Raw genomic sequence first — 25,002 nt, 5'->3', positions numbered from 1 at the left:
GGAGATTTAAACGGGACTTATGCTTCCTTGAACAGGTTAGGGTCAGTCTACGGACTTTACAAAACATTTCCATTAAATTGTTTTAGTGCAAAATCCTTCTTAGATAAGATTTTGCCTGTTTTGAGCTCCTTTCAGAATGAACTGTGCCAAAGCTCTCCCAACTCAATGTTTACACTTCTATGTGAAAATGGCTGTGAACAGATGCTCAATCGTCTTTGAAAAGCAGAAGTAGAGCCTTCTACACAACCAACAGAAATGCAGCAGTGGTTTCTGAATAGTAAGTTAACAAAGCACTTGTCTTTTCCAGTAGTCATTGTACAGCACATACAACCGTAAAACCATTTAAAATTATTCAATTTGGGATCAATAAAATATTTTTGAATAGAATTTGAAAACCAGCTGACCAAAGATCCTGGAGCTCAGCCTGGGTTGCTAGGTGACGGGCTGGGCTAGGCTGGAGTTGCTAGGTAACGGCGCAGTGAAATGAATGTGGCACAACATTCTGGACGTTTATGAAACGGCTGATTTTTCAGACACCAAAAACATTAACTTATTGACAAAAAACTAAGTTTTTTTTTTAACCTTTTTGGTTTTCTAAAGAGCTTAGGCTGTTTTAGGAGCAGTAGAAACCCAAATGGAAGCATAAAACCGTGCCAAATGTAAACGTTGCATAACAGGTTCCCGATAGGAAACAACCGCTTTGTCTTCCTACATCACAACCACCAGAAACCTGTCTCTTCACCTCAGAAACTACGTCTGGTAGACAAATGTAGACGCTGTAAGCTGAAGGAGAAATCAAGATAAAAAATCCAGAAGGTTACAAACTCTGAAGGACCTGGGGAGATTTGGTGCAAAAGAAGAATGGGCCGGGCTTCAACATTAGACGTGTCAGAGACAAACGACTGCAGGTCAGAAAAGTTAATAGATTTAACTCGTTTCTGTGGAACCATTTTATTTCTGCGCGTAAAAAAAACAGCAGTCGAAAGCTGCATGAGGGGGAGGTAATAATTTAGACAACTGTACCCTCCGTTACATTAGAAAATTCCCTAGTGTATTATTTAAAAAAAACTAAGTCTAAATTTAAAACAAACAATAAAGCGTAAAAGTTAAGAGAAAAGAAACAACACACAATTCAAACTCAGATTTTTATTGGTCAGTACAATGACATAAAAACTGATAATATCTTCACCTCCTGCAGATATTTACTCCTCGGGGATGTTGGTGTTGAACGATGAAGGAACAAAAAAAAAAAAACACCGAACGCCTCCCGCCTTTCTCGATTTGCGGCGATCTCCTTTTGAAAAACTTAACTGAGACGTAAAACTATCGCTGAAGACATCTTGGCGCACTGGCTGAAGGAGCATGGCTTCACAAATAGGACATTTCCAAGTTTGAACAATAAAAAAAAACAAAAAAAAAACGATTCACCAAATATGTTGTCGGAAAAAGCAACTTAATATTTTTCTTTAAGCACACCAAAATTGATTAAAGTGGGATTTAAATTAATATTTGACAAAAATTACTACAGCTATACTGCGGATTTGGAAGGCAAAACCGCTTGATGGGAACTAAATTAGAGAAAAAAACATGACAGCAACTACATTTTCTGCTAGTTGGTAGCAAAATTAATGATCGTCATAGACCTGGAGGAACAGAAATATGAAGGACGGTCCGTGAGGAGTAAACCTACAGCTGACTGCATGTGAACTGATTCAATCTAACCTTTATTAAACTAACGGTCCTTTACAAGTTGAACATTTAAAGTGGTGACTCATGCTGGAACAAAAACAACACAAAAAGTGAATTATATATGTATATATTTATATATCCACCTCTGATATTCTTTAATCTTCTGTCTTCACAGCTCAGCAGCCTTCTCGGAGCGCCCCGGGATCTTGTCCGTTTTTCCTTCTTCGACGCCATTTTTTTCCATCTCGGTTTCTGAACTGTCCGCTGATGCCCACTGGGATCTGCACAGCTTTAACAGAGTTTGGACTTCAACTCTCTTGACTAGCTACTGATTCAAGTCGGAGCTGTCAGTACCGTGGGGGTGGGAAGGGTCTTTTCGGAGGGAACATCGGACCCCCTCCTCTCGGGCCGGGCCGCTTGCCTCTGAACCTCGGGTCGGGGCCGTTGAAACGAGGGAAAGGCGCGAGAGGCGGGCCTCTGGGGGGCGGATGCCGGGATAGGTGTGGGGGCCGAGGCGGAGGGGGCCGCTGGATAGGGTGGCGCATTTCGTGGCGAGGAGGAGGAGGCCGCCTCGGCGCAAACTGACGTGGAGGAGGGGGATTGTGCTGCTCATGGGCAAAGTAAAGGTCCTTTGGAGGGGAGAGCGGAGGAGAGAGGTGCCCACGGCCTCGTGGGTATGGGTGAGGAGGAGGAGGGCGAGGAGGACTCCCCGGTCTGAAATACGCATCATCAGGTGGATAGTAGGGATCGTCATGGAGGAAATGCTCATCATCATGGTAACGCATATCCTCCTGGTGAGGTTGCTGCTGGTGATGCGGGTCATGGAACAGATCATCCGGGTAATGCAGCGACGTATGCTGATGGTCATGAACCACCATGTTGCTGAAGCTGTCGCCTCTGCTCCCGATGTTGGGTGGAGGCTCCTGCTGAGGGGGGTTCATCAGACCACCCACTGGGGGAGTCAGCAGGGGTTCGAAAGTAAGTGGTGGTGGGGGCGGCACTTTTGGGACTGGAGGAAGAGTAGCTCTAAAGAAAGCGGGGGAGACAGGCGGAAGCTGCTCCGGAGTTTGCTCTTGTTGGTATGGGTACAGTCCTGTTGTGTTGTTTCTAAGTCCCGGTGCTGACATGTTGTAGCCGCCAGGCTGGCGAGAGCTCCCCTCGGGGTGGGGATCACCAAACCAACTCTGTTCGTTTGTCCTCTGAAAGCCCTCAATTGTCTGTGAGCCCCCAGCGCCACCTGCAGCTCCAGGCCCTCCTGGATGCATGGGAACATGTTGGTAATGTGCAGCTGGCGCAGGAATCCCACTCTCCAACATCTCCTGATTGCCAATGGGGAAGGGCTGGAAGATCTGCCCATTTTGAGCCAAGCCTGGCAGAGGGTGAGCTACATGTCGGGGGTTGTTGGGGTTCTTATTCTCAAATGCTACAGGAAGAGCATTGGCTGCTTTGTCAACAGATGACAGATTCTTCCCAGAAGGGAACGGGACCGCCACCGGCTTGTCCATGATTTCATCTTGAGTGGGAGTGCCTCCTCCCTCATCCCTCACTGGCGTTCCCTCCTGGTTGTCTGTGCCAGTTACCGGGCTAAAACTCTCCCCTCGCACAGCCGGGTTTGTTGGAAAACTCTGGTCGAACACACTGAACGCAGGGTTCCCCTGCAGGAAGTTGTGTATTTTTGACTCTAAGCTTGTAGAGGAAATAGATGGTTCTGGATCTGTACTCAAATCCATATCTCTGTGCAGAGCCTGGACCAGGGCAGAGGCTTTGGGGGCTGGTTGAGAGTTCTGCTGTGCAGAATGCACAGGTGGTGGAAAGGAGAGAGACGTGCTCCGAGGAGGTGCTGCTGATGCAGATGAGGACGGGTGAGAGGAAGCAATCTTGCCTGGAGGGAACGGGTCTGGGGCCATATTTGGAGACAGTAGAGGAGTGACACCTAGATGAAAAGAGAAACAGAGAGAGAGAGATAGAACACAATTGAGTATTTACCGCATGTTTACTGCTTTCAACATGAAATCTAAAATAAAACAGATGATGACCAACCCTTCAAACTGCTTTGGCTCTGAACTTTGGACAGGGCACTCAGAAGGTCTGCAGGACTCACATCCACCTTGGAGAGGATGTTCACCAGGGAACTGGCATCCTGAGGGACTAAAGGAGCGGCGGGTTTGAGTAATAATGGTGGAGCTGCAGGACGACTCTCCACTGCAGCTGCTGCAAGACAGAACAGGCAGGACAGTCATGTGAATTGACAGTAAGTCACTCATTAATTAGATAAAATGCCTGGCTAAAGAATCACGTTACAAAGACAGACTTTAACCTGCTCTATTGGGATTTTGTTATAGAGCAACACAAATTAGCAGTAGCAGTAGTAAAAAATTATGCTTTCATGGTTGAAACGATTAATCGGTTTAATCAATTGTTGAAATAATTGTGAACTACTTTTGTAGTCGATTCATTTTTAACTGGAATATACAGTACATCCTCAAAAGAAAAAGACACAGTCATCGCAGGAATGAAGCCAAAACTGTACAAAGAAATTCCACATTTTGCTTTTAAAATGAAAAAACCCTTCTGCGTCTGTAAATACTGGAACATATTTACTTGGAACATTGCAACGAAAACAATGCATATTTGTCTGTAAATACAGATGTGTGTGTATTTTTGTATTTATTTGTCATTTTACTTCTGTTTTTCATTTTGATTATTCTTAAATGAAGAAAAACAACACTTTTGCAATAAGCAGGAATGCAGACATTGTGGAAAATATGCACAAAAAAAGAAGAAAAAACATATAGTTGGCAACCTTAAAAAAATTATGTCTATAGGAATACTTCATGTCATTTTGTTGTGGAAATTCAATACAATTGCTATATAAAAACATGAAAAAACTGCTAAAACCTGCATTTTTTTATATCTACATTTAAAAACAACAAGTAGTTCTTTGTAAATTTTAGCCAAAGCTGTATAGAGCTTTGTGGAAGGTCCAAAGAGGTTGCATATTCCTAAGCTAGGTTTACTTTACATATAACAACTGACGTTCAGAACAGTTAAAACATCACAAAAATGATGCTCAAAAAAAAAAAAGACCATTACTCACTTGTAGTATTCATGACTGGGCCCAAGCTGTTGAGGATGGAGCCAATTTTACCCAAATCAACACTTTCCAAGGCAGCTGCAGGAACAGCTGCAGGAGCAGACGCAGGAACAGTTGAAAGGATGTTTGTGGGAACATCTGCAGGTGAAGGGATGAGCGGAGGAACGGCTGAGGAATCAGTTGTTGGGATGGTCGCCGGAACAGCTGCAGAAGAAGCTGCAGGAGTTTTGACCTGCGGCTCGGTTGCTGCTGATCGCTCACTCTTTGCAGGGATTGGAGTAGACACCGCTGGTTGGGTGAGGGATTGTTTTTGCTCCTCAACTGAAATGAAAGAGGTGATAGAAAATATCCAGTAATGATGCAGTAAAGGCATTTTACACACGTAGCAAGGTCTTTACTATTTTCTTTTTAAACAATGTAGCTGAGATATTCGTTTTTATATTGTACACAAAGTCCACACGAACCTGTTGAATTACACCAGTGAACATTGTTATAAACATGCCAAATCCATAGGGGGCAGTGTAGCACAAAGCTAAAACTTATGGCAGCCCTTGAAAACAAACACGACTTCCTGTAATGAATGAAATATGGTGCCTAGAGGATAAAAAAATAAATGAAAAATAAAAGAGCAAAAAAACGAACCAACATAGAAACAGAACCTGTCTAATGATTCCACTGCATGGTCAAACAATAACAGTGGTCACATATGTGAAGTCAGCGCTACATTATTTGTTGCAGATGGTAATGAGCAGACATCTAAATCTCAGGTTTCCAATGTACACACATAAACGCAAATAAGAAGAATTGTCACATCTCCAGTTTGGTCAGAGTTTTTATTAATAATCGATTTTAGTGATATTAAATGTAGTTTATGCGTGCATATAAAATTTATTCGGTTTCCAAGATATTCGGCTACGTGTGGAGAAAACCTGAATGTGTCATTGTACGGTAGCTTCCATTAATTAAATCACACACGTAACTAAAAACCCTTTTACCTATGATCCCACCACTGTCCATTTCGTCCTCAGAGAGCTCCATGTCCTCCACTTCCCGGTTGTCGTCCTCCCCAATGAGCTCCGCTTGACTCGGGGACGCTCCAGGAGAAGACAGAGGACTCGGGGCCGGAGGCTCGGCGTCGTCCTCCATAACCGAACCGTCCAGGTCTGGATCAGGGTTGGCCAAGTCCAGGCCATGGAACGGAGACTCGGATCCGGTCGGAGACGGAGCGTCTGCGGTAGGCGAAGGAATGGGCGACTCGTCCAGGTCCGGTAAGTTGGACTTCAGGGCGTCCAGCTTACGTTTGAGGTGGGAAACCCGGTTTGCGAAGGTCTGATAGGCCTGAAGAACACAGAGAAAGTTATCATTTATTAACAAGCTTACAGAAATTACTCAGTTTGGGAGCAGCTTACAAATATGTCAATACATTTTCATTCCTTTGACATTTTAATATTAACATAAAACAAATACCTGACATCTAAGACGCTAAATACTTACATTGGCAACAATCTTGACCTCTTTGTACTGCATCTCGTAGAAGATGTCTGCGTTCCCAAGAGCTTCAAGAAGCGCAGGGGTGGTTTTGCTTTGTTTCTCAAAATACTTGACAAACTCGTGCAGCTGAGCACTTCCCTCCTCAAAGTCTCTGGAGAACTTCTTTCCTCCTGCTTTATCTGCAAGAATGGATCATAAAAGAGTAATTGTGAGAAAAACATGACTGAATTTCGAGGTAAAACCGTTTTAGATTGTGCAGCATTAAAAGTAGGCACCTTTGAGTTTCCTGAGAGCGTCGGAGCTGAAGATGTCCACCCTCATGGCAGCCAGCTGTTTTTCTCTGATGTCAACTTCCTCCAGAGATCTCTTGTACTTGGTCAGCTGGTCGATAAAGGCTTGAGGCTGAAGCAGGAGGAGTCATATTCTCAGATCGATATTTAGGTTGAATGGACATAGAAAGATCTACCGTGCATGTGGAGGTCTCACTCACCACAAACTCAGCAACAACCTTGGATCGCAGATCAGCTTTAGACTCAACTGGAGCTTTAAAAACATGAAAATTAACAAACTGGACTTAATAATCCACATTTGTAGTATACATCAATTACAATTAAATTTAACACAGATATGAAAAAAGATTAAAGTATTAAGGTATTAGGAATGGGTTTTAGTGGATCTATCACAATAAATTTTGCTGGATGATAAATTGTCCCAGTAATTATTGAAATAAATGATAATATTGTTTACCACAATATTATTTTTTAAGTAATGCACTGATAGTAGCAAAATTGTCCTCTCAAAAAGCAATAAACTTACATTTTTGAACACTTAACACTGAAAATGGAGAATATTTTAAGTATCCAAAACAGGACAACCAAAGACAATAAATAAAATGTAAAACAAAGAACACACACACACAACCAAAACGGTGAATTTTACGAGGTCTCTGTGAACAAAATTGCTCTTCCAAAAGTATTAATCATCAGAAAATGATCGAGCACATTTTAATTTATCAAACGATTGATAAATTGCTTATTGCAGCAGGCTAAGGCGGTACGGAATTAGAATTTTACCCCAACATTTTGTGGTATTTTATCACAATAACGCTAAAAATTAAAATACAATTTGTTACGTCTCTATAGGTAAATGTAACTGCGCTCTCATGGAACAAATGGTGGAGAAAATACCAAAAGTAATCATACTACATACTACAGATTGTTTTTTTTAATTAACATCATTAACTGAAATGTACCGATACAACAATAAATCTAAATTCTTATCATAATGAAAAACTTTCCACAATAGATGATAAACAATAGAATACACGTAGCCAAATTTAGAGTTTGGAGGATTAATGAGTACAAATGTTGAGCTCACTTTTTTGCTCCACAGGCGTCTCGGGAGGCGACTCTTCTTTGACCAGGATATTCCTGAGATCAGTAACAAGCGTCCCTGAGTAGACATCCCTCTCCTCCCAGATGGACACAATCCTCTCCACGGATTTAATCGTCTTGGGGTCACCCTCGAGTCTGTGGAGAAAACAGAGAGGCGAGACCAAAACAATAGTCATGGATGTTAGAGCTGTACGAGTACAGACCAGTTTTACTCAGACCCTGCATATCTATATGAATAAAACAATCTGTGGAAGTCATTTTATTGGAGGCACCAAAGACGCTTTGAGCTTATTGTCAATCAACTTCGGAATGTTCCCTTGCAACACCAACATATTCGGTATTTTAGCAGCGCCTTCTTGCAGTGACCTTACAGGAAACTCTCAGACGGTGGCTTCACTGTCTTTAGATGCGTCTGGTTGAAATTATTGCATTAACTCCACATAAGGTTTGAAATAAATTCCCCATTCATTTCAAGTAGGTGTGTGACAATGAGCTCTGGGAAACCGGAGTAACAAACATTCATCTAAGAATCCAAAGTATCTTGTAGATACAGCAGTAGCAGATAATGAGTATTTTTAATTTTGTTTATAGTCCAATTTACATTTGGTCAATCATGCCAGGTTCAAAATTGTTGGTTAAAACCAATATGGACATTTTAGGACCTGGCATGTGTCCTTCAGGGTGTTTTCACACCTGATAGTCTGATAATCTCGGTTCGATTGGGGAACAAAGTTGTATATTTGTTACATACATTTTCCGAATATCTCATATCTTCTAATTTTATGTTGCCATGAGTTTTGTGGTGGGAAATTTTACTATCTTTTGTCTATCTGATGTTTTTGTCGTACTACCTCACAATGACATTTTCCAACACAATCTCCTCTTCTGATCATAGGAAAACGTTTAATATTTTGTATTTATGATACAAAATATTACCAACAAAAAGCTTTTCCATGTTTCTGTTTTAGATGTCCATGTATTGCAGTAGTGCTGCTGTAGAAAGAGAACTCTGCTTTCCACTTTGCTGACAGACAATGGAAACTCTACAGGCTCTATAGCCTCTGTAGTGCAGCGACAGTAGCACTTTTTGGTGTCAACATATTTTTCTAGTCGACTTTGCTGATTAGGTTTCGCTGCTCCCTAATCGACTTATTTAAAAAGTGTTCGGTTGAGAAGATCAAACTAGTCTAGCATGACTCGTCTGCCATGGAAATCGCATTAGCGAAAAGCATCTTTCATGAAATTGTCTCCAACCTGTGTATTTTTCTTAACCTCAAAGATTTGTGAGCATCTACCATCAGTTTCAGCCTTGCTGTGCAGGAGGAAACATCCTCCACATTTTTATTTCTAGAACAAATATCATAATCAAACAGGGGAAGAGAGTTTTTCTGCAGAAGCCCAACGACAGCCAGTCTTCTTTGTTGCCAAAAACAACTTACTTGACCAGCTGGAAGGCGTCTGGCAGCACCTCGGCAAACGCAGTGCGGTAATTAATGGCGTTCTTCCTTTTGCAATTCTGAATGACATCGTTGGCGAGGTACAACAGGTTCAGTCTGTGGGAGGGATTAGCTGCAGAGGAAAACATGGAGAACAACATTAGTGTGACCTAAAGAAACTCCTCCTTTTAAAAACATTTAACTGCTTTCAAAATCCCCAATCTGCCAACGGTAACTACTGAATCAGAATCATAAAATCGCATGTAGTCCACATAATATAATATATAATTTGTGTGATGGGCTGGCAATAAATCAAAGATGAAAACAAATGTGATTTAATGAAAAAAAAGAGAAAGAATAAAGAAATGTAAATGTAGAGGTTTGATGTAGGGGTGGGCAATGTGAGCTTAAAGTTTTATTACAATACTTTGTGGTACTATTGTGGTAACAATAAAAGCGATGAAAATAACTATTTATTACTTCTTTATTAGGTAACTGGTGTGGCTGTGATAGCATGACGCAGCCATAATACCCCACAAAAACAAATACTGCTCTTGAAAAACATTCCCATTTGTAATATGCATCTTTTGGACACCAGTCACATAGAGAAATTTGATTTTTTTTTTTAGCATTAAACTGCACACACTAACAGCATTTCATGATATTTTCACATTTATTGCCATTTACTGACATTCTCATTGAACAAACAGTGGGAAAAAATAGTGAAATTAGAAAATCCCAACAATATGGAGATTTTTGTTGCTTTTAAACATCAATAATTAGACTTTATTATGATCAAATAATACATCAAAATTCTCATCATGGTAAGAATTAATCATGAAAAATGATAAACAATACAATAAATGCCCACTAACCCATAGATGATTATTGGTTAGTTTCCCTACAAAAGAAAAATTTTCATTATTTTAATACCCATGGGGAAAATACTGTAACAAATCAGTATTTTTAGTCCCAATTTACTAGCTATAGTTATTATTTCTAAAAAATAAAACACCTGAAAACACATTGCTTCATTATTAATTAATAAATATTGAATCAGTGGTTGTATTGTGGGTTTAATTTAAACAATTTTAAACAGAGAATTTATTTTGTTTATATAACAAAGTTATATAAATCCAAACTCAACAGTTTACAGAAAAATGTAACATTGTCACAAACAGCATAAAAGCCATAAGGTTTAAGATGGACATGATATTTTACAAATAGAGTTTAAAATTCATTATTTCTTCACCAGTTTCATGCACAGAAAAAAATCAGAACACATATTTAGTTACAACGTTATGACTAGGCATTCAGGAATAAGAAGTTTTTAAAAAAGTTTTAATACATTCAAATATTCTGTCACAGTTTCTAAAGTTTAAAGTCTTTTTTTTACTGAGAGGCCTAAATAATAACTGAGTTTTCTACAGTAATATAAAGCATAATCAAGCTTGAAACTGCAAATTGTTGTCCTGTAGCCACACTTTTGTGTCTTGATGCAAAAAAGCAGAAAATCCAGCAATTAAATGACTCAAAAAGACAGATCAAAACATATGTTTGCTAGTAGAAACAGTGACTGCACTCACAGAACAGCAACTAAAAACTACAAGGTCCAACAGTAAGCTCAGGATGTAACCAAAGGGAGCAAATCACCAGATAATTCAACCATAACATCTTCACTTCGACATGATGGAGGTCATGAAAACTCAGCTCTGGTTACACCAAAAGACCGTTTAATAAAGTGGATATCTGCACTTGTAACTCTGACATGTAAACTGCACAAATTAAATAAAAAACAAATGCATTTGAGAAAAAAGGGACAAAAAAAAGTAATAAAAGCAATAATTTACAGGAACGTTTAAACCACCAAATGTTACATGTAGCAATAAATTAGAAATAAAGATAGATAAACAATGTAAAATGTGTCAACTGTGGAAAAAAACTGTTTTTTTTCTAATTAATTGAAAACAATAATCAAGCCTTAAAACTATTGTATAATAATAATAAAAACAAACTCAAGATCTTTATCTACTTGACTCAGACGTTCTAATGAGGTCCCAAGAGCTTCAAAACAAATTTTATCTGAATATAAATTATTTTTTAGATGCATCAAAATGAGAAGCTTATAGCTATGAGACAAAACAATCAGCTGTCAAAATAATCCATCCGTCCATTTTCTACCTCCCTTGTCCCTTGAGGGGTCGGGAGGTGCTGGTGCCGATCTCCAGCTAACGTTCCAGGTGAGAGGCGGGTTACACCCTGGACAGGTCGCCAGTCTGTCGCAGGGCTGTCAAAATAATGTTAGAGAAAATTCTGATGAAGGGTTTAATTTCAGATTTTTATAAACTAGTAATATCCTAAGTTTCTATTTATACAGTTTAAATTAGAGCTGAGCGATAAATCAATTAAACCTTCTCTTTTTCGAGATTTAATGTTTGGAAAATCTGGATTTTTTTTTTTCCACCAATGTACTCCTTGGATTTTCATAATTCAGACTGATGTTAGCACACCCAACATCAAAGTCCAACTTGATCTTGTTTGACCAGAATATTTAACAGCTTCTGTTTATTTTGACTCTGAATTCAGGCCGACTTTTTTAAAGATATTTTCTGTCATTTGTAAAAAAAATTTTAAAGGAAAGAAATGAGGCAGAAAAAAGACGTTAAAATTGGAAATCAAATTTGGTATAAAACGTTTGACAAATTGGATTTTTTTTTTAAGCCACATCGTTTAAATGGTTAATGTGCATGTATAAAACAGAGGTAGATATAAATATAATGGTGATGCTATGATGTGAGCAAAAAATGTATCAATTAGAGGTACATTAGTAGATTGCACGTGGTTCTGTGAAAAAAAACCAAAAAAACAATGCTTTTTTGGGAAAAGGTCAAAGTGGTGATGGGAAAAAATACTACTAAACCCGTCAATATGGACATTAAGCAGCTTCTGTTTGGGCTTTATCTCGGATTCACAATTACACAAAAAATGAACAGATACTGTTGGATCTAGTGATACTGATTGACGTATATCACTGCACTGCAGGAAGTCCCACAGAGGAAGAGTAACTCAATGGCAATGACATCACTGCAAAGGCTTGCATACTTATTGAAGGGCGAGATGGACAAATTAGAAACATTTGGAGGCCTTTCATTTCATTTAGCAAAAAGTTAGGGGCAGAAGATGATCAAATCCATGTAGACGAAGAGGGCACTTCTTTGTTTTTGTTTGCTTATCGTTTACACAGAAGTATATTTCACACACCAAAAACATAAAATCTTACTTTTGGTCTAGTTTCTAGTACAAATGTTTTATTGCACTTAAAATAAGACAAACTAACTTAAAAGTAACATTTTAGCAATATACAGAAGCTAAAAAGTAAATAATTCCTTAGTATTGATGAAACAGTACTTGTTCTATTGGCAGATAAATTAACATATGGGAAAAATGTCTTGTTATAAGTGAAATAATCTGCCAATGGAACAAATATTTTTTCACCAATATTAAGGAATTATTGACGTAAAACAAGCCTCTATATCTTTCTAAAAAGTTTATTTTTAATTAGTTGTGTCTCATTTCAAGTTTACTAAGATATTTGTACTAGAAACTAGACCAAACTACTTTTTGTGTTTTTACAGTGGTATCATCAAAAATGATAAAACAAAAAACAAGAAAAAAAGAATCAATGGAAAAAAAAATTGGGATTAGAGAAATCAGGCCCTGCTTCTAAATGTTGACCAGTTTTATTGCATTTTTTATTTTTAATTTACCTTTGGTGAAAGCCTCCTTGTCATCACCCTAATCTTTAGCTCTGACTCTGACTGGAGAGCTACAAAAAAATAACTTCCAGTGAGAGGAAGCATGTTGGTAAAGATTACTTTAGATCAATACGAAATCACTAATTCAAAAATAATGTTGTGTTAATGCAGCTTTTTTTATGCTTTTCTCTGCTTTCAAATGAGTTACACCAGATAAATGTTGAATCAGAGGTAGAAAAAGCCAGGAAATTATTTATTGTGGTCTTAGTTTTTCACGTCATAAAAACCCCGAGATTTTAAAAGTGTTTTGCAAAAGTTTTGTATTCACTGTAGCCATTAACCAGACCAGATGATACAACTCCCTTTCAGACCTGAAAAAGCCTTTTCATTTAAATGATGTTTTAATTATCGTATGTACACTTCTTTTTCTGGAGATAGAAAAGATACTTGTGTGGACCCAGATAATTAGGATTTCCAGAATACGGAAAGTTTTTCTCCTTTCAAACAGGAGTTTATAATTTGTGGATAAATTGTACAATATAGAAAGAATGAAAACAAGTAAAAAGCAGAAATATAAAGCCACAGAATGTATTTTACAGACAGAAATTTTTTTCTTTTTTTCATTAAATATTGATAACAAAAGCCAAAGTATGATAAATCAATGGCTAATTTAGTGTAATCTGTAATTGCTATGCATTCTGAATGCATTCTGAATGCATTGCTTTGCATTCTGCTATTCCTCAACTTAACAAACTTTATCAAAAAGCCATTTCCTGAAACGTATTCATCTTTCGAAAGTATTTATCATCTTACAGTCTCGCTTACTAAAATAACCTCACCGGTCAGTAGTTTTATAGAATCATAATTGACCACTTTCACATTAAAAAGCATCTTGACAGGTTAATGGGAATTTATTCTTTTCCATTCACTCAAATGTCCCTACTTTTCAGGGACATTTGAGTGAAAATGTCCTAGAAAATGAGAGGATATGTTTGTTTTTAGTAAGTGATGGTTACCATCGAGCAATATTTCCCCGCTGTTGCTTTTATCATCAAAATGTCCTCTCTACTCTCTGAAAGCTTTTACAACTTTTACTGTGCACTGACTCCTAATTATACAAAACCCAAATGAATTGTTCTTGTCAAAACTATTTTCAAAAGCTCCAACAAAACAAACCTGATTTTAAAATGTTTATGCTGTAAAAGCAACCAGAGTCCCAACATACTACCACTAAAAAGGTCTTCCTCAAAAATAAATCAACAATGGTTCACTTCACAACTCATCAATAATAATAAACTCATCAATCAGAAAACCATTTAACAACCCCGTAGTAAAAGATAATAACAATAACAAACTCAATAAACCTCATCTACCAAAATTACAGTAAACATTTCAGCATATCATAAAGAAGCAAAATGGATCTTTAAAATTTCTGCTTGGAAATTGGAACAATCTGTGTTGTTGTAGCAAGTTGCAAGCAATAATTGTCCAAAACATACAATTGTCTTGTGTACACCCTCTTACATAGAGCTACTCCAGAAGACATCCTGAGATTCTAAAATTATTAGACATAATTTAAAACATTTGCAAAGTCTTGCATGAAAAACACTATATGCACTCTAAGGAAAATTAACATTACATTTTTATGGATTAGAGCGGTGCAACCTGGTTCTCACCACTAGCGCACAGTCTGACTGAACACATATTTTTTACATGGATGATTTATTTTCAAAAATCCTCACGTCATAGTGGCTTTGGAGGTTTGGATTGGATCATCCCAGAGATTATCTAAACCGCCAGGTAATGCTGGGCAAAAGTGGAAAACGTTCACAGGACAGATGTATAAATAAGAGAATAAGTGTCTAAACTTTCCTTCTTTCTAGTAATGTGACAGGAACTGGACACTGTCCCGATGAGGTGAGGAGTGGATAGATGGAAAAATGGATTAGTGGATGGAAAGATGGATGGACAAACAGGTAAGTTGGTCAACAATTAGACAAATCCTTTCTGTACACATCTTACAGTTTGGTCTGAAAGACAAAATTTTTTAAATACAGTTATTTATAAATCTCTGACTGGCTTAGCGCCAAAACACATTAAAGACCTGCTATCTTCAGCTTCCAGAAACTCAAGTCTTCTGGTTCTGGTCTGCTTTGCATCCCCGAGATCCGAAACAAACATGGAGAAGCAGCATTCAGTTTCTATCCTCCACTAATCTGGAACAGACTTCCAGAAAACTGCAAAACTGTTGAAACACCGAGTTCTTCTAAATCAAGGCTAAAAACTCATGTCGCCTTAATAATAGATGGAACATCATTTATTTTAGTCTCTATTCCAACTTTCCCGTTATATCACTGCAGTGTAATGTTTTTGCTTGTTTGTCGGATGTTTTGTTTACATCTTGAAAAGCAATTTAAATTGCCTTGTTATTGAAAATCAACTTGCCTTATGCATTTTCTCCTTTCAAAATGATTCTGACCAGAAAAAAAAAACCTAATGAAGTTTGAGACTGTAGAAACCTAGTGTAAGTAACTTGGACTTTAAACAAGAACTGACGAATGCTAGTAACTCTTTAAAAGCGGTAAAATAGCCATTTCCTGAAGTAAACCTAAAAGCAGATGCAAACTTCAGCCTAAGCTTTACACATTGCAATCGTTACATTAATAAAACTAGTTCCGATCAGGTAAAGTGGGCTTCAGGTAGGTGGTAAAGCTACTCACATTTCCTCAAACACTTCATCCACTGGCGCACAATGAGGCTGTGGTACTTCTTGTTGTCTATGCACCATGTTGACAGTCCCTGGATGGAGTCCATCGTGTTGCTCAGACCTCTGAACCTCTTGTCCAGCGAGGCTTCCAAAGATCCTCCTGTTCCCGCTGCCATGTCCACAGAAGCCAATCTCTATCACTCCAACATTAACTTAGCTTGGGCTAGCACTTAGCTTAGCATGCTAGCTCAACCTTACACAAACAGCATCGCGTTCAAAAGCCGCTCGGCAGCCTCCTGCTGTAATTTCATACAAAATTAAAATTCGGCTTAGTTCTTTTTAATCCTCTTTTCCCGTTTAAAAGTTATCCAAAGTGAGATTCTTTCCCAGAGATAATTTGTCAAATCATTTAACATTTATGGTTAAAACTTAGCGCCTTGTGACATCCTGGTACGCGGTCGAACATTTCCGAAACACGCTGTGCCTGTTGCGCCCCCTGGTGTATAGGAATGTAATATGAAATATGGAGCCCCACCTCCTGCGTTTTATTTATAACGCAGGACTATTTTTTCTTTTTCTGCGCCAAAATAGTACCATGTAAAATGCCTAAATCATGCCTAATGTCTTTATTTCTTGCAATGGTGCTAAAATATATACATTTCAAAGTAGTTTTAGACGCTTCACGCATAGATATGAGTTTGGAAAACGGACGTCGCAACCAATGTTTTTCTTCTGCTTTATGGGAACAAGTCGGGAGTGTAGCTGAAATACGTAAGGAGTTTCAGCAATAACATCAGCAAGCTATTGAGCGATGAAGAGATCAGAAAACAAATGAACAGCCAACTGTTTTCTATTAAATCTAATAGAAAAGATTTAAGCCCATATACCACATTCCTTCAACTTCAAATGTATTATTTTGTGTTGAAACTAAAGTCTGTTTCTGTAATGTGGAAAACTTCAGAGTGTATAAATAATCTTGCAATCCATGGTGTTTCATGAAAAACTCTTAACCAGAAAATGGAGTTGATAAATCATTTCAGTCTTTTAATATCCAAAAAGATTTTTCAAGCACTCACCAGTAAGGACAATATGATTTACAAAAAACAAAGAAATGGCCTCTACAAAAAAACAACTGGACTTTTTTTTAAAACATACAACTGCAAAGAGAGAACTTTTGTCTTATTTCACAAATAGTCATATATTTCCGTTTAACAACAAAAACACTAAGTTTCATTGTACACATTTTGTTCTCTGCCTTGTGCTTACTGTTTCTACATGAAGTAACATTGAATTATCCAAAATGATGAAGCCTGAGAAACACCTGCACAAAAAGCACATCTGGTTTGCAGTGACATGGTTTTTTAAAAAAATTATTTATAAAATTATGCACTTGATTTTTCTTTGTAGTATAATTTCCACTGTGATTTGTGTTTATATGTAAGGCTCTGACGATGACAAACCATCAGAGACGGCATGCAACATGAATAAAATTTCACTAAAATGTTTTTAAAAAAGTAAAAACAATGAGTTCATAAATGGAAATGGTTCAGTTCCTTTCATCTTTACCACATTTCTTATTGCACTTACAGTGTTGCCAATTTTATGAAATAATAGAGTGATAAATCCGTCAAAATGAGGCACAGCAGTTGGTTTTTACTTCCGCATCATGCTTAGTTTTAGTATATATTATACTACTATTCTTCAAATGTTTCCCTGCACAAGGATACACGTTTATAATACAAGTACCTCTAAGGTGTAACACAAACCAGCCGATGGAATTAAAAATATCAAGTAATGCTTTTATAAATAATCTCACAACTTTGTTGATGTTCACAGACGTGTAACATTTCCTCATTTTCATCCAAAGTGCAGATACACAAACTCAGATGCACACAGGCATAAATATGTTAAGTTGTTTGCTACAAATTTCCACTGCAACATATTTCCACTAAAAGCAAAAGGTGGCAACTCACAAGATAAATAGCACAATATGCAGAATCAAATTCAGCTCAGTATTTATTTTCTTTTTTGCTCAAGTGTTTTTGCAGATAAACCCTTTTCCTTTTCATAGTAAGTGGAGAAACAAAAATAAAATAAATAAAAATATTTGTGACATCATTATAAGCCATTTACAATTTGAAAATGCAAAAATGTCTTTGTTTGGCACATCTTGGCAGAAGTTGCACGTCTTTCCTACATCATTTAGTTTCATCTGTAAAAACGCTCGACAGTGTGAGATAATTAATGTAAGTCAGCAAGATGACAAAATCTATCGGAAAGTAACTTAATCGTAGCTGGAAGCAGAAAATGGGCAAAGGAAGATCCTTTTCAATTTTGGAGTGTCTCCAAGTCACTTAAAGAAAACTATATGTCAAATAGTCAGAAAGATCAGCTTTTGAAGGCGATGTGAATGAAGAGAACTTGTCTTCTTGTAAATGTAATATCAATGCAGTAAAATTCTCTTAAAAATCCAAGGAAGCTGCAAAATTTTTTTTTTTACTTATAGTTTGCCAGAAATCAGCAATGAGGCTCATTAAACTACTGCAGGACACAGTAAAAAATACTAACGGTATGTGGTATTAGACAGTGTTATCCCCCGTCTAATACTTTTATTATCATTTTTAAAAAATCATTTGTCATTACTTTTTGGGCTGCCTTAAAATATGTAAAAGTACAAAACAGTAAAAATCTGCTTTATTGCACAAGAAATATCAAATATTTCTAAGCTATTTTAACTCAGTTCTCCACAAAGCATCACCTTCCTACAAACAGTAGTTCTAAAATAATAACAATAATAATCAAATCATTATTGGTATTATTTTTGGAATGATGTGCTGCTACTTTTCAGGCTGTCATATATTATGAAAAAAATATAAAAACAGTAAAAACGGCTTTAACACACAAGAAATATATATATTAAAAAAATCCAAGCTCCTTCAACTTAGTTTCATAGAAAAACATTACGTTCCTGCAAACAACAACAGCTCCTAATAAAAATAATATAACACAGTCACTTTAGGAAAAGAAACCCAGAGAGTCAGGGGTTAATAAGTATCTTCCTCCACCTCCTCTGGTTTAATGTGCCTTGCAGGCATGGCAGACTGGCTTCACGCCAAGCCTTATACTTATGTAATTCGGTCCGCCCTCCAGCTGAGGTACCTCCATGTGATAGCAAGGTCAGCCTCAGCCAGTTAAGGTGAGTCAGTCGTAGGAACGCTGTTGCTTGAAGATACCAAGCAGTCCTGCGTAGCTGGGCTGCGGCACGAGGAGGGCAGAAAGACCTCAGTAAGCTTCGGGTTCTCGCTTTCTCTCCTGCTGCATATATAAGCCCTGCTTAAAGGGCCAGTGCTGTCTGTAAACCTTTGCCCTGCTGAGCAGTTATCCACTTCTGTGTCAGCAGTTTTCTCCTCTGACGTGATCTGATTTTCTGGAGATAGAGGAAGACATGTCGAAGCGGTGTCGAGTGAAGCGGTAGCGTGGCACCTCTCGTGTTCACTGTGTTGACGGTGGCTTTGCTTCGCCGGGAGTCTGTCAGCAACATCGGGGTCTGACCAGCTCAGCTTTCTCTTCTGGAGAGGAAAAAATAGAACCAAATGTTGCTACTGTAAAAAAAAGTCTTGGAGGAAACAACATGCTTGAATTACAAAAACACCACATCACGGATAACAGATGTATGAACGGGATATAGGTAAACATAATTTGTTTCCCCCTAAAGGTGATCTCTGTTTAATAAACTGTTCTTAATATAAAATGACAATAAAGTATTCATACTCCTTATATCTTTTCACATTTTAAAGTTATAATTACAAACATGAATGTATTTTTGTTTTCTGTAATAGACCACCACAAAGTTGTGAATAATCAGAAAGTTGAAAGAAAAAGACACATGGTTTTCAAAATACAGAATACATGATTTTAGGCATACATCTGTATTTGCGGCCATCACCATGCCTTTATCGTCCTTCGAACGATAAAGACACCATCTCCAGTGTCAGTTTTTTGCAGATTTTCTTCCAAAATTACCCTTTATTTAGTTCCACCCATCTTCCCAATAACTCCAAGAGGCTTTCCTGGCTGTGCAGAAGGAACACATCCTTGGAGCATGATACTGCCACCACTATGTTTCAGTATGAGGACGTTGTGCTCAGAGTGATGGGTTGTGTTAATTCTCCACTACACAAACGTCTATTTTGTGCAACCTCACCATGCTTCTCCACAGCCTTATCATTGATATGATTGTTGTTGGTCTTCATAATTCCCTAAAGTTATTTTAAAAGAATATCTGGATTTATACTCAGATGAAATTAGAGACATGAAAGACATGAACTGAAATTTATTTCGTTACCAGAGAAAAGCTGGTAACAAACTTGCCAACATTTTTCAATTTCATTGGTTTAAAAAACTGTTTATTATTTTGCATCTACTTTGCATTTATTCATTACTTTGTGTTGGTCAGTCACAGGCCTGTCAGGATGAGAAATTACTGCAATAATGATAATATTGTCATTTTTGACCATTTTTAACAAATGTAATGATAAAGGCATTACACCCACTTAGAGGTGAATAAACTTTAATTTACAACATTGGAACCTCTAAGACATTTTAAATATCCACAATAAACAAAATGGATTATGAAGTCTCTGTATATAAAATTGCCCTTCAAACCATAATAATAATAAAGCTCAGACAAACAAAGCTGCTAGTAAGGACTTTCGTAAAATAAAAAGAAGTTATACTGGTTATCAAATATTTGTAAAATTTTTTCAAAATGGCAGCTTTTCAATTATTTTAAAGACCAGAATTAAGCAAACTACGCAAACAAGAATGCAAATGGTAATTATAGCACTTCTTTTAATTTCTCATGCGATCAATTGATTTATGGTTTATTGTGACAGACTTAGTCAATCATATGAAACCCAAATACAACATGGTGAAGTTTACAGAATGTCAACATTGGAAAAAGTTTACTGATGTTCCTTAACATCAGTAAACTTTCCCCATTATTTCTAAAGGCACCAGCCTGTATTAATGTCATTTGATTCTCACCTTGACCGGCATGTGGAGCTGATTTTTCTTCCGATGTAAAGCGAGTGAGGCAGTGCTGGTCTGCTTGGATTTAGCCTTGGACTTGAATGACTCCTGAGGGAACCACACTTTGAGCAGCATCTCTATCTGCAGCAGATTCTGGAGGTATTTCTCACTGCAACACAAATCAATGTCAAAATTATTAGTAATGGCAATAATGACATATTTGCTGGAGTTGTTTAATTTAGAAGCACTTTTTTTTTTTTTTTACCCCATTTCAGGTTTCTGCAAGATCCCAAGAATCCGCTGTAATCTGTCGATGGCAACACTCTGCTGGAAGCTGGTTAAGCCTATGAACATAGATCAGAATGTCAGACAAGTTGGTTTATTACACAGCAATATTTGGTGTAATTAATCCACAAACCTTTGTCAAACCGTCCAGTCTTTAATCCCTGTAGAAGCGCCAGCAGAGGGCGGATATAGCTGTGCAAATCAGCACACTGAAAATATAGACAGATGCATTTGTTATGAAAATGAAACACCAGAAGGACAAAGCTTGTTTTAGTGAAACTGTGCTCACTTTCTTAGCAAAGGTCAAGTCTCCTGGAGTTGATGACCTCAGTGCAGCCGCTTCAGGAGACAAATGTTTGGCTTCTTCGGGGTATAGTTCACATTGATCACCATTAAACTTTGAGTTCAGGGAGCTTTTTAATACACCGTCCCCTTCTCCCTCAGAGAAGATGTCTGCCTCGTCCTCGCTGGGGGGGAAGCTTGAGGTGGAGGGAAGCGAGTCATAAGACGGCCATTTGGAAGATTTACCCAATGAATTCATCTGTGGAAACATAGTACAGAGTTAGTACATGACAAACTTATTTCACTCCTAAAAACTGCAGGAAAAACGCAAAGTATTTCAAATACTGACAGAGGTAGCTAGGAACATATTTTTTAATACATGTCACTTTCAGTGAAAAAGTTTCACTAGAAAAGAAAGAAAAAGCAAGTCGCCATAAAAATGTCCGTGTCTGTTGTGGCATTCACTCCAGTTCACTCCTTAAAAGTCACAATAAACAATCATAACTGAAAATGTCACCAGTCAAAGAGGAAAGGACGTCATATTTTGGGGAAACATGAAAAAGTTTATCAGGGTTTACACCAGCCTGGTGGGCCACCAGGCTTTACTTGCATTCCCTCCAGGCTATGCATTGTTTATTTATTTCTTTTAGGGTTTTTTATGTTTCCCCTGTTTGAGACTTTATAGTTGGTGTTTAGGTATTGTTAGTAATGCTTAGTAAAATTTTCTGTTACCTTTAAACTTTTTTTAACTCAAAAACACAGCGGGTTGCTGGACGACTGCCCTAGCGCCCCTAACACTGGGCTTAGCGAGTTTTCTGGAAGAAACCCTGTATACAATTTAAAAAACTATAGAATATTGATGAACACTGAACTGCAAATGTACCATTACTTCAATATCACTAAAAGAAAACAACTGTTGTAAATGCTAGTTATTATTTAAGCACAATGAATTCAGTATCTCTGTACTTGTAATTTAAGCATTGGCACTTGCTATTTAGTGCAACATAAGAAGTTTTAGAAGACAAAGGGGGAATAAGGTGGTAAAGTCACAAATAAACTACCACTAAGTTGGCCAAAAGAAATACTTTCAATAAATCCTTAAGATGTAAATAAGGCTTTTGTTCACAATTAGCTGGAAAAACAACTATAATAATAATCTAAAGTCTACGTTTACCATATATACAAAGCAGAAAGACATTTACACAGTTTATTTGTTTATACTTCGGAAATAATCACATAATGGTGGTTTTTCTAATTAATCAATCTATATTCTTCAATAAATGGCACAAATTTCCACACTGCTATGTGCATATTACAACCAATATCAGTATACCAGTTGTAAAGACCTGGTGAGTAATGTCTGGCTCGTGTTTGAGCAACCATAACATAATGAAGATGAGATAAGTGATCAATTTTGACAGTTTATTACACCGGGACGCAGCAAAAAGAACATCTGTACCACATGTGAATGAACTCATGAAGTGCCAGAGACGTCAACATAAAGACACATAAAAGATACTTTCTGTTCTACTACAAAGAGATTTAAACCTTCTCTGTGTTATTCTTATGAGGATGGAAAAAAGAGACTGCATTATGTCAATTTTGATTTTATTAGGAGTTGACAAATTATTAAACCTATTATTCTCATCATAAAAATAATATTTATTATTTTACAAATTTCTATAGAATATAAATTATCTAAACTATTTGAAATTAAGACAAAATTGCCTACAAAAACCTCTCTTTAGTCTTGCCATTGGTCTATATCTGTAATTCTTTAGTATAAAAACAAACATACATGCAATATCTTAAATCCAGTTCCAAACCATTTGGAAAGTTTATAGACTAACTGAGATGTTTTCAAAGTTAAAGTTTTACATTTTAGTTTTAAAATGTTATCACTTAATTTAACACAGGATACTGTGACATCTGACTTGTGACACACCAATTTAAAACAGAAAACTCCCACTTTTTTATTCTGCCAGAGTCAATCATCATATAGTTTATTTCTTTTGTTTTTATTTTGAGTTCAGCAAAACACCGATATAGGTAATTAAGATATAATTTGGTCCATAACGGGGAACCATCTTGTAATAAATTGTCTGTTGGGATCATGTAGCACATTTTTCTCCATTCATGGTTCAATTTTGTCAAAGGTTGAGAAAAAAAAAAAGTTTACATAATTTTGTATGGCTAAAGAAGATTAAAAAAATGCTAAAGTTGAAAGCACAAAGTCATTTGCCAACCAAATATTAGTATCGTCTGGTAATGCGAGCAAATATTGGAATTGTCCCATTTTCCTATAAACACCTCTGATCGGTAATCAGCAGGTCAGACACTAAAAATAGTGGTCTTTTTCCCCCACTGGTCGATCAGAATTGAAAAGTTAGAAAACTCATATAAATGTTTATACATATGCAGAAGAGAAAGAAATATTGTAAAAACCTTTCAGTAATAAACAGTAGGTTCAACAAGGACTTGGTAAAAGTCAAAATGGGGGACTGATTGCATATTAGGGATGGACAACACCTAAACCTTCGTTTCTGTGATTTCCAAAATAAATTTGCAATTCACAAAAAACTACACCAAAGGTTTTTCCACACATGTACAATACACCTATCAACAATTTCACACACAAAAACACAAACTAGAATGTCTCAACATTGACCCACCAATGTTGTATATGTGGAGGAACTGTCATTAGGAAAAACATGTATAAAAATATGGGACTGACTTTGTATAGTTAAATTTAACAAAAATGGAAAAACCCTAACCAGCCAGTCAGTGGACGGACAATGAAACAAGTTTACATAATGGAATAAAATCTGCAGCTGAAAATTTATTTCTCCATTGGAGATGGAGGATAACCCCTCAGAACTGTATTTTTATTTGGGAGGTGCCGTGTCAGAAATTGTTTTCTTTCTAGTTATTCTACATATTTTTGCAGTACAAAGTATTAAATGGGGGGAAAACTGTTATACAAGAGTCACAAGGGGGTGCCTAAAAAGTTCACAACAAGCCTGGATATAAATCATTTGAGACACGCACACTCTTATACAACACTCCTCTGCTCGTATAATACGTATGTCCTCATCTGTCAATGAGTTTCCTCACATTTTCAATCCAGTCAAGTTAATAGAAAACAGCTTAACCCATTGTTTTCTTTTAGAATGAACCACCAATGTTTAAATATGACTGTTTTAAGCATGCTCGTCTTATATTGCTTCTCCACCTCCAAATATATATCTGTGTACGTCAAATATTCAGACATACAAAGACGTAGAGCGAATAGTTCTTACCTTTCTGCTTGAAGAATCCAGAAACTGACTTTGCAAACTATACTTTGAGAAACGGTTCCCCACAAGCTGAGGGAACTTGAACACAGAGATAGCGTTGAATAAACTCAGCTGTGAATCCCGTCTTGTTCTCCGGTTCAGCTTCGGCTCCTCCCTGCTCGTCCAGTCGTCTGTGTCTCGCTTTTCCTCTACTCACTCTACACACATGTATATCTCCGAACAAACAGTACCAGCACGGAGCAGCTCAACGGCCGCCGCACGTGAGCCAAAGGGTACGGCGCTGCGATTGGACGAGAAGCAAGCGCGCTCTTATTGGATGGAAGCCTCAACCAATCGGCGCTTCGAGTTGGTCTGTACACGCGGTGGTACCGCCTCACCTCCGAGAGCCGCACGTGTAGGTGTTGTGGCTCGTTGAAAATGGGAGCTGCACGCGGCTGCTGCTGGCAACTGTTAAAAATTTAGCTTTTCATAACAGGGTCACATTTGGCCTCTTCCAATGGATATAACGCAACAAATGAATAAGAGAAACAGCAGGTCACGTT

The 25,002-nt window shown here is 37.5% G+C and overlaps 2 protein-coding genes across 3 annotated transcripts in view; both read right to left on the bottom strand.

Annotated features, from left to right (window-relative positions):
- Positions 1–16,056, bottom strand: part of celf3a (cugbp, Elav-like family member 3a) — a 65,735-nt gene extending 49,679 nt beyond the window's left edge. The window contains exons 1-10 of one of the 2 annotated variants that reach the window (XR_003597870.1): positions 15,580–16,056; positions 9,108–9,237; positions 7,652–7,803; positions 6,765–6,817; positions 6,550–6,676; positions 6,278–6,453; positions 5,779–6,121; positions 4,787–5,104; positions 3,730–3,900; positions 1,833–3,622 (exon numbers count right to left, since the gene is read on the bottom strand). The gene's annotated coding sequence lies outside the window, so the exon portion shown is untranslated. Of the gene's footprint in view, positions 1–1,832; positions 3,623–3,729; positions 3,901–4,786; positions 5,105–5,778; positions 6,122–6,277; positions 6,454–6,549; positions 6,677–6,764; positions 6,818–7,651; positions 7,804–9,107; positions 9,238–15,579 lie in introns of those variants that run through there. The other variant, XM_028036084.1, reaches the window with a different exon arrangement.
- A 656-nt stretch (positions 16,057–16,712) lies between these two features.
- On the bottom strand, positions 16,713–24,719 carry ciarta (circadian associated repressor of transcription a). The gene is made up of 6 exons (XM_028036819.1): positions 24,464–24,719; positions 21,172–21,423; positions 21,016–21,091; positions 20,863–20,941; positions 20,613–20,766; positions 16,713–19,135 (listed from the first exon to the last, which is right to left on the bottom strand). The coding sequence occupies exons 2-6, from the start codon at positions 21,421–21,423 to the stop codon at positions 18,758–18,760; spliced, it is 939 nt and encodes a 312-aa protein (XP_027892620.1). The 5' UTR covers positions 24,464–24,719; the 3' UTR covers positions 16,713–18,757.
- Positions 24,720–25,002: the final 283 nt, after the last annotated feature.

This window comes from Xiphophorus couchianus, chromosome 13 (assembly GCF_001444195.1).
Source record: "Xiphophorus couchianus chromosome 13, X_couchianus-1.0, whole genome shotgun sequence".
Classification (NCBI taxonomy): domain Eukaryota; kingdom Metazoa; phylum Chordata; class Actinopteri; order Cyprinodontiformes; family Poeciliidae; genus Xiphophorus; species Xiphophorus couchianus.
The sequence above is the reverse complement of the archived record's forward strand: the minus strand, read 5'-3'. Positions and strand labels throughout refer to the sequence as shown.

Bases quoted from the DNA above. Each gene is read 5' to 3' on its own strand.
- ciarta (XM_028036819.1), bottom strand. From the start codon at position 21,423: ATGAATTCATTGGGTAAATCTTCCAAATGGCCGTCTTATGACTCGCTT. The intron at 20,942-21,015 runs GTTTGTGGATTA...CTATGTTCATAG, and splicing joins GACTGGACGGTTTGACAAAG to GCTTAACCAGCTTCCAGCAG. The intron at 20,767-20,862 runs GTAAAAAAAAAA...TTTGTGTTGCAG, and splicing joins TTGCAGAAACCTGAAATGGG to TGAGAAATACCTCCAGAATC.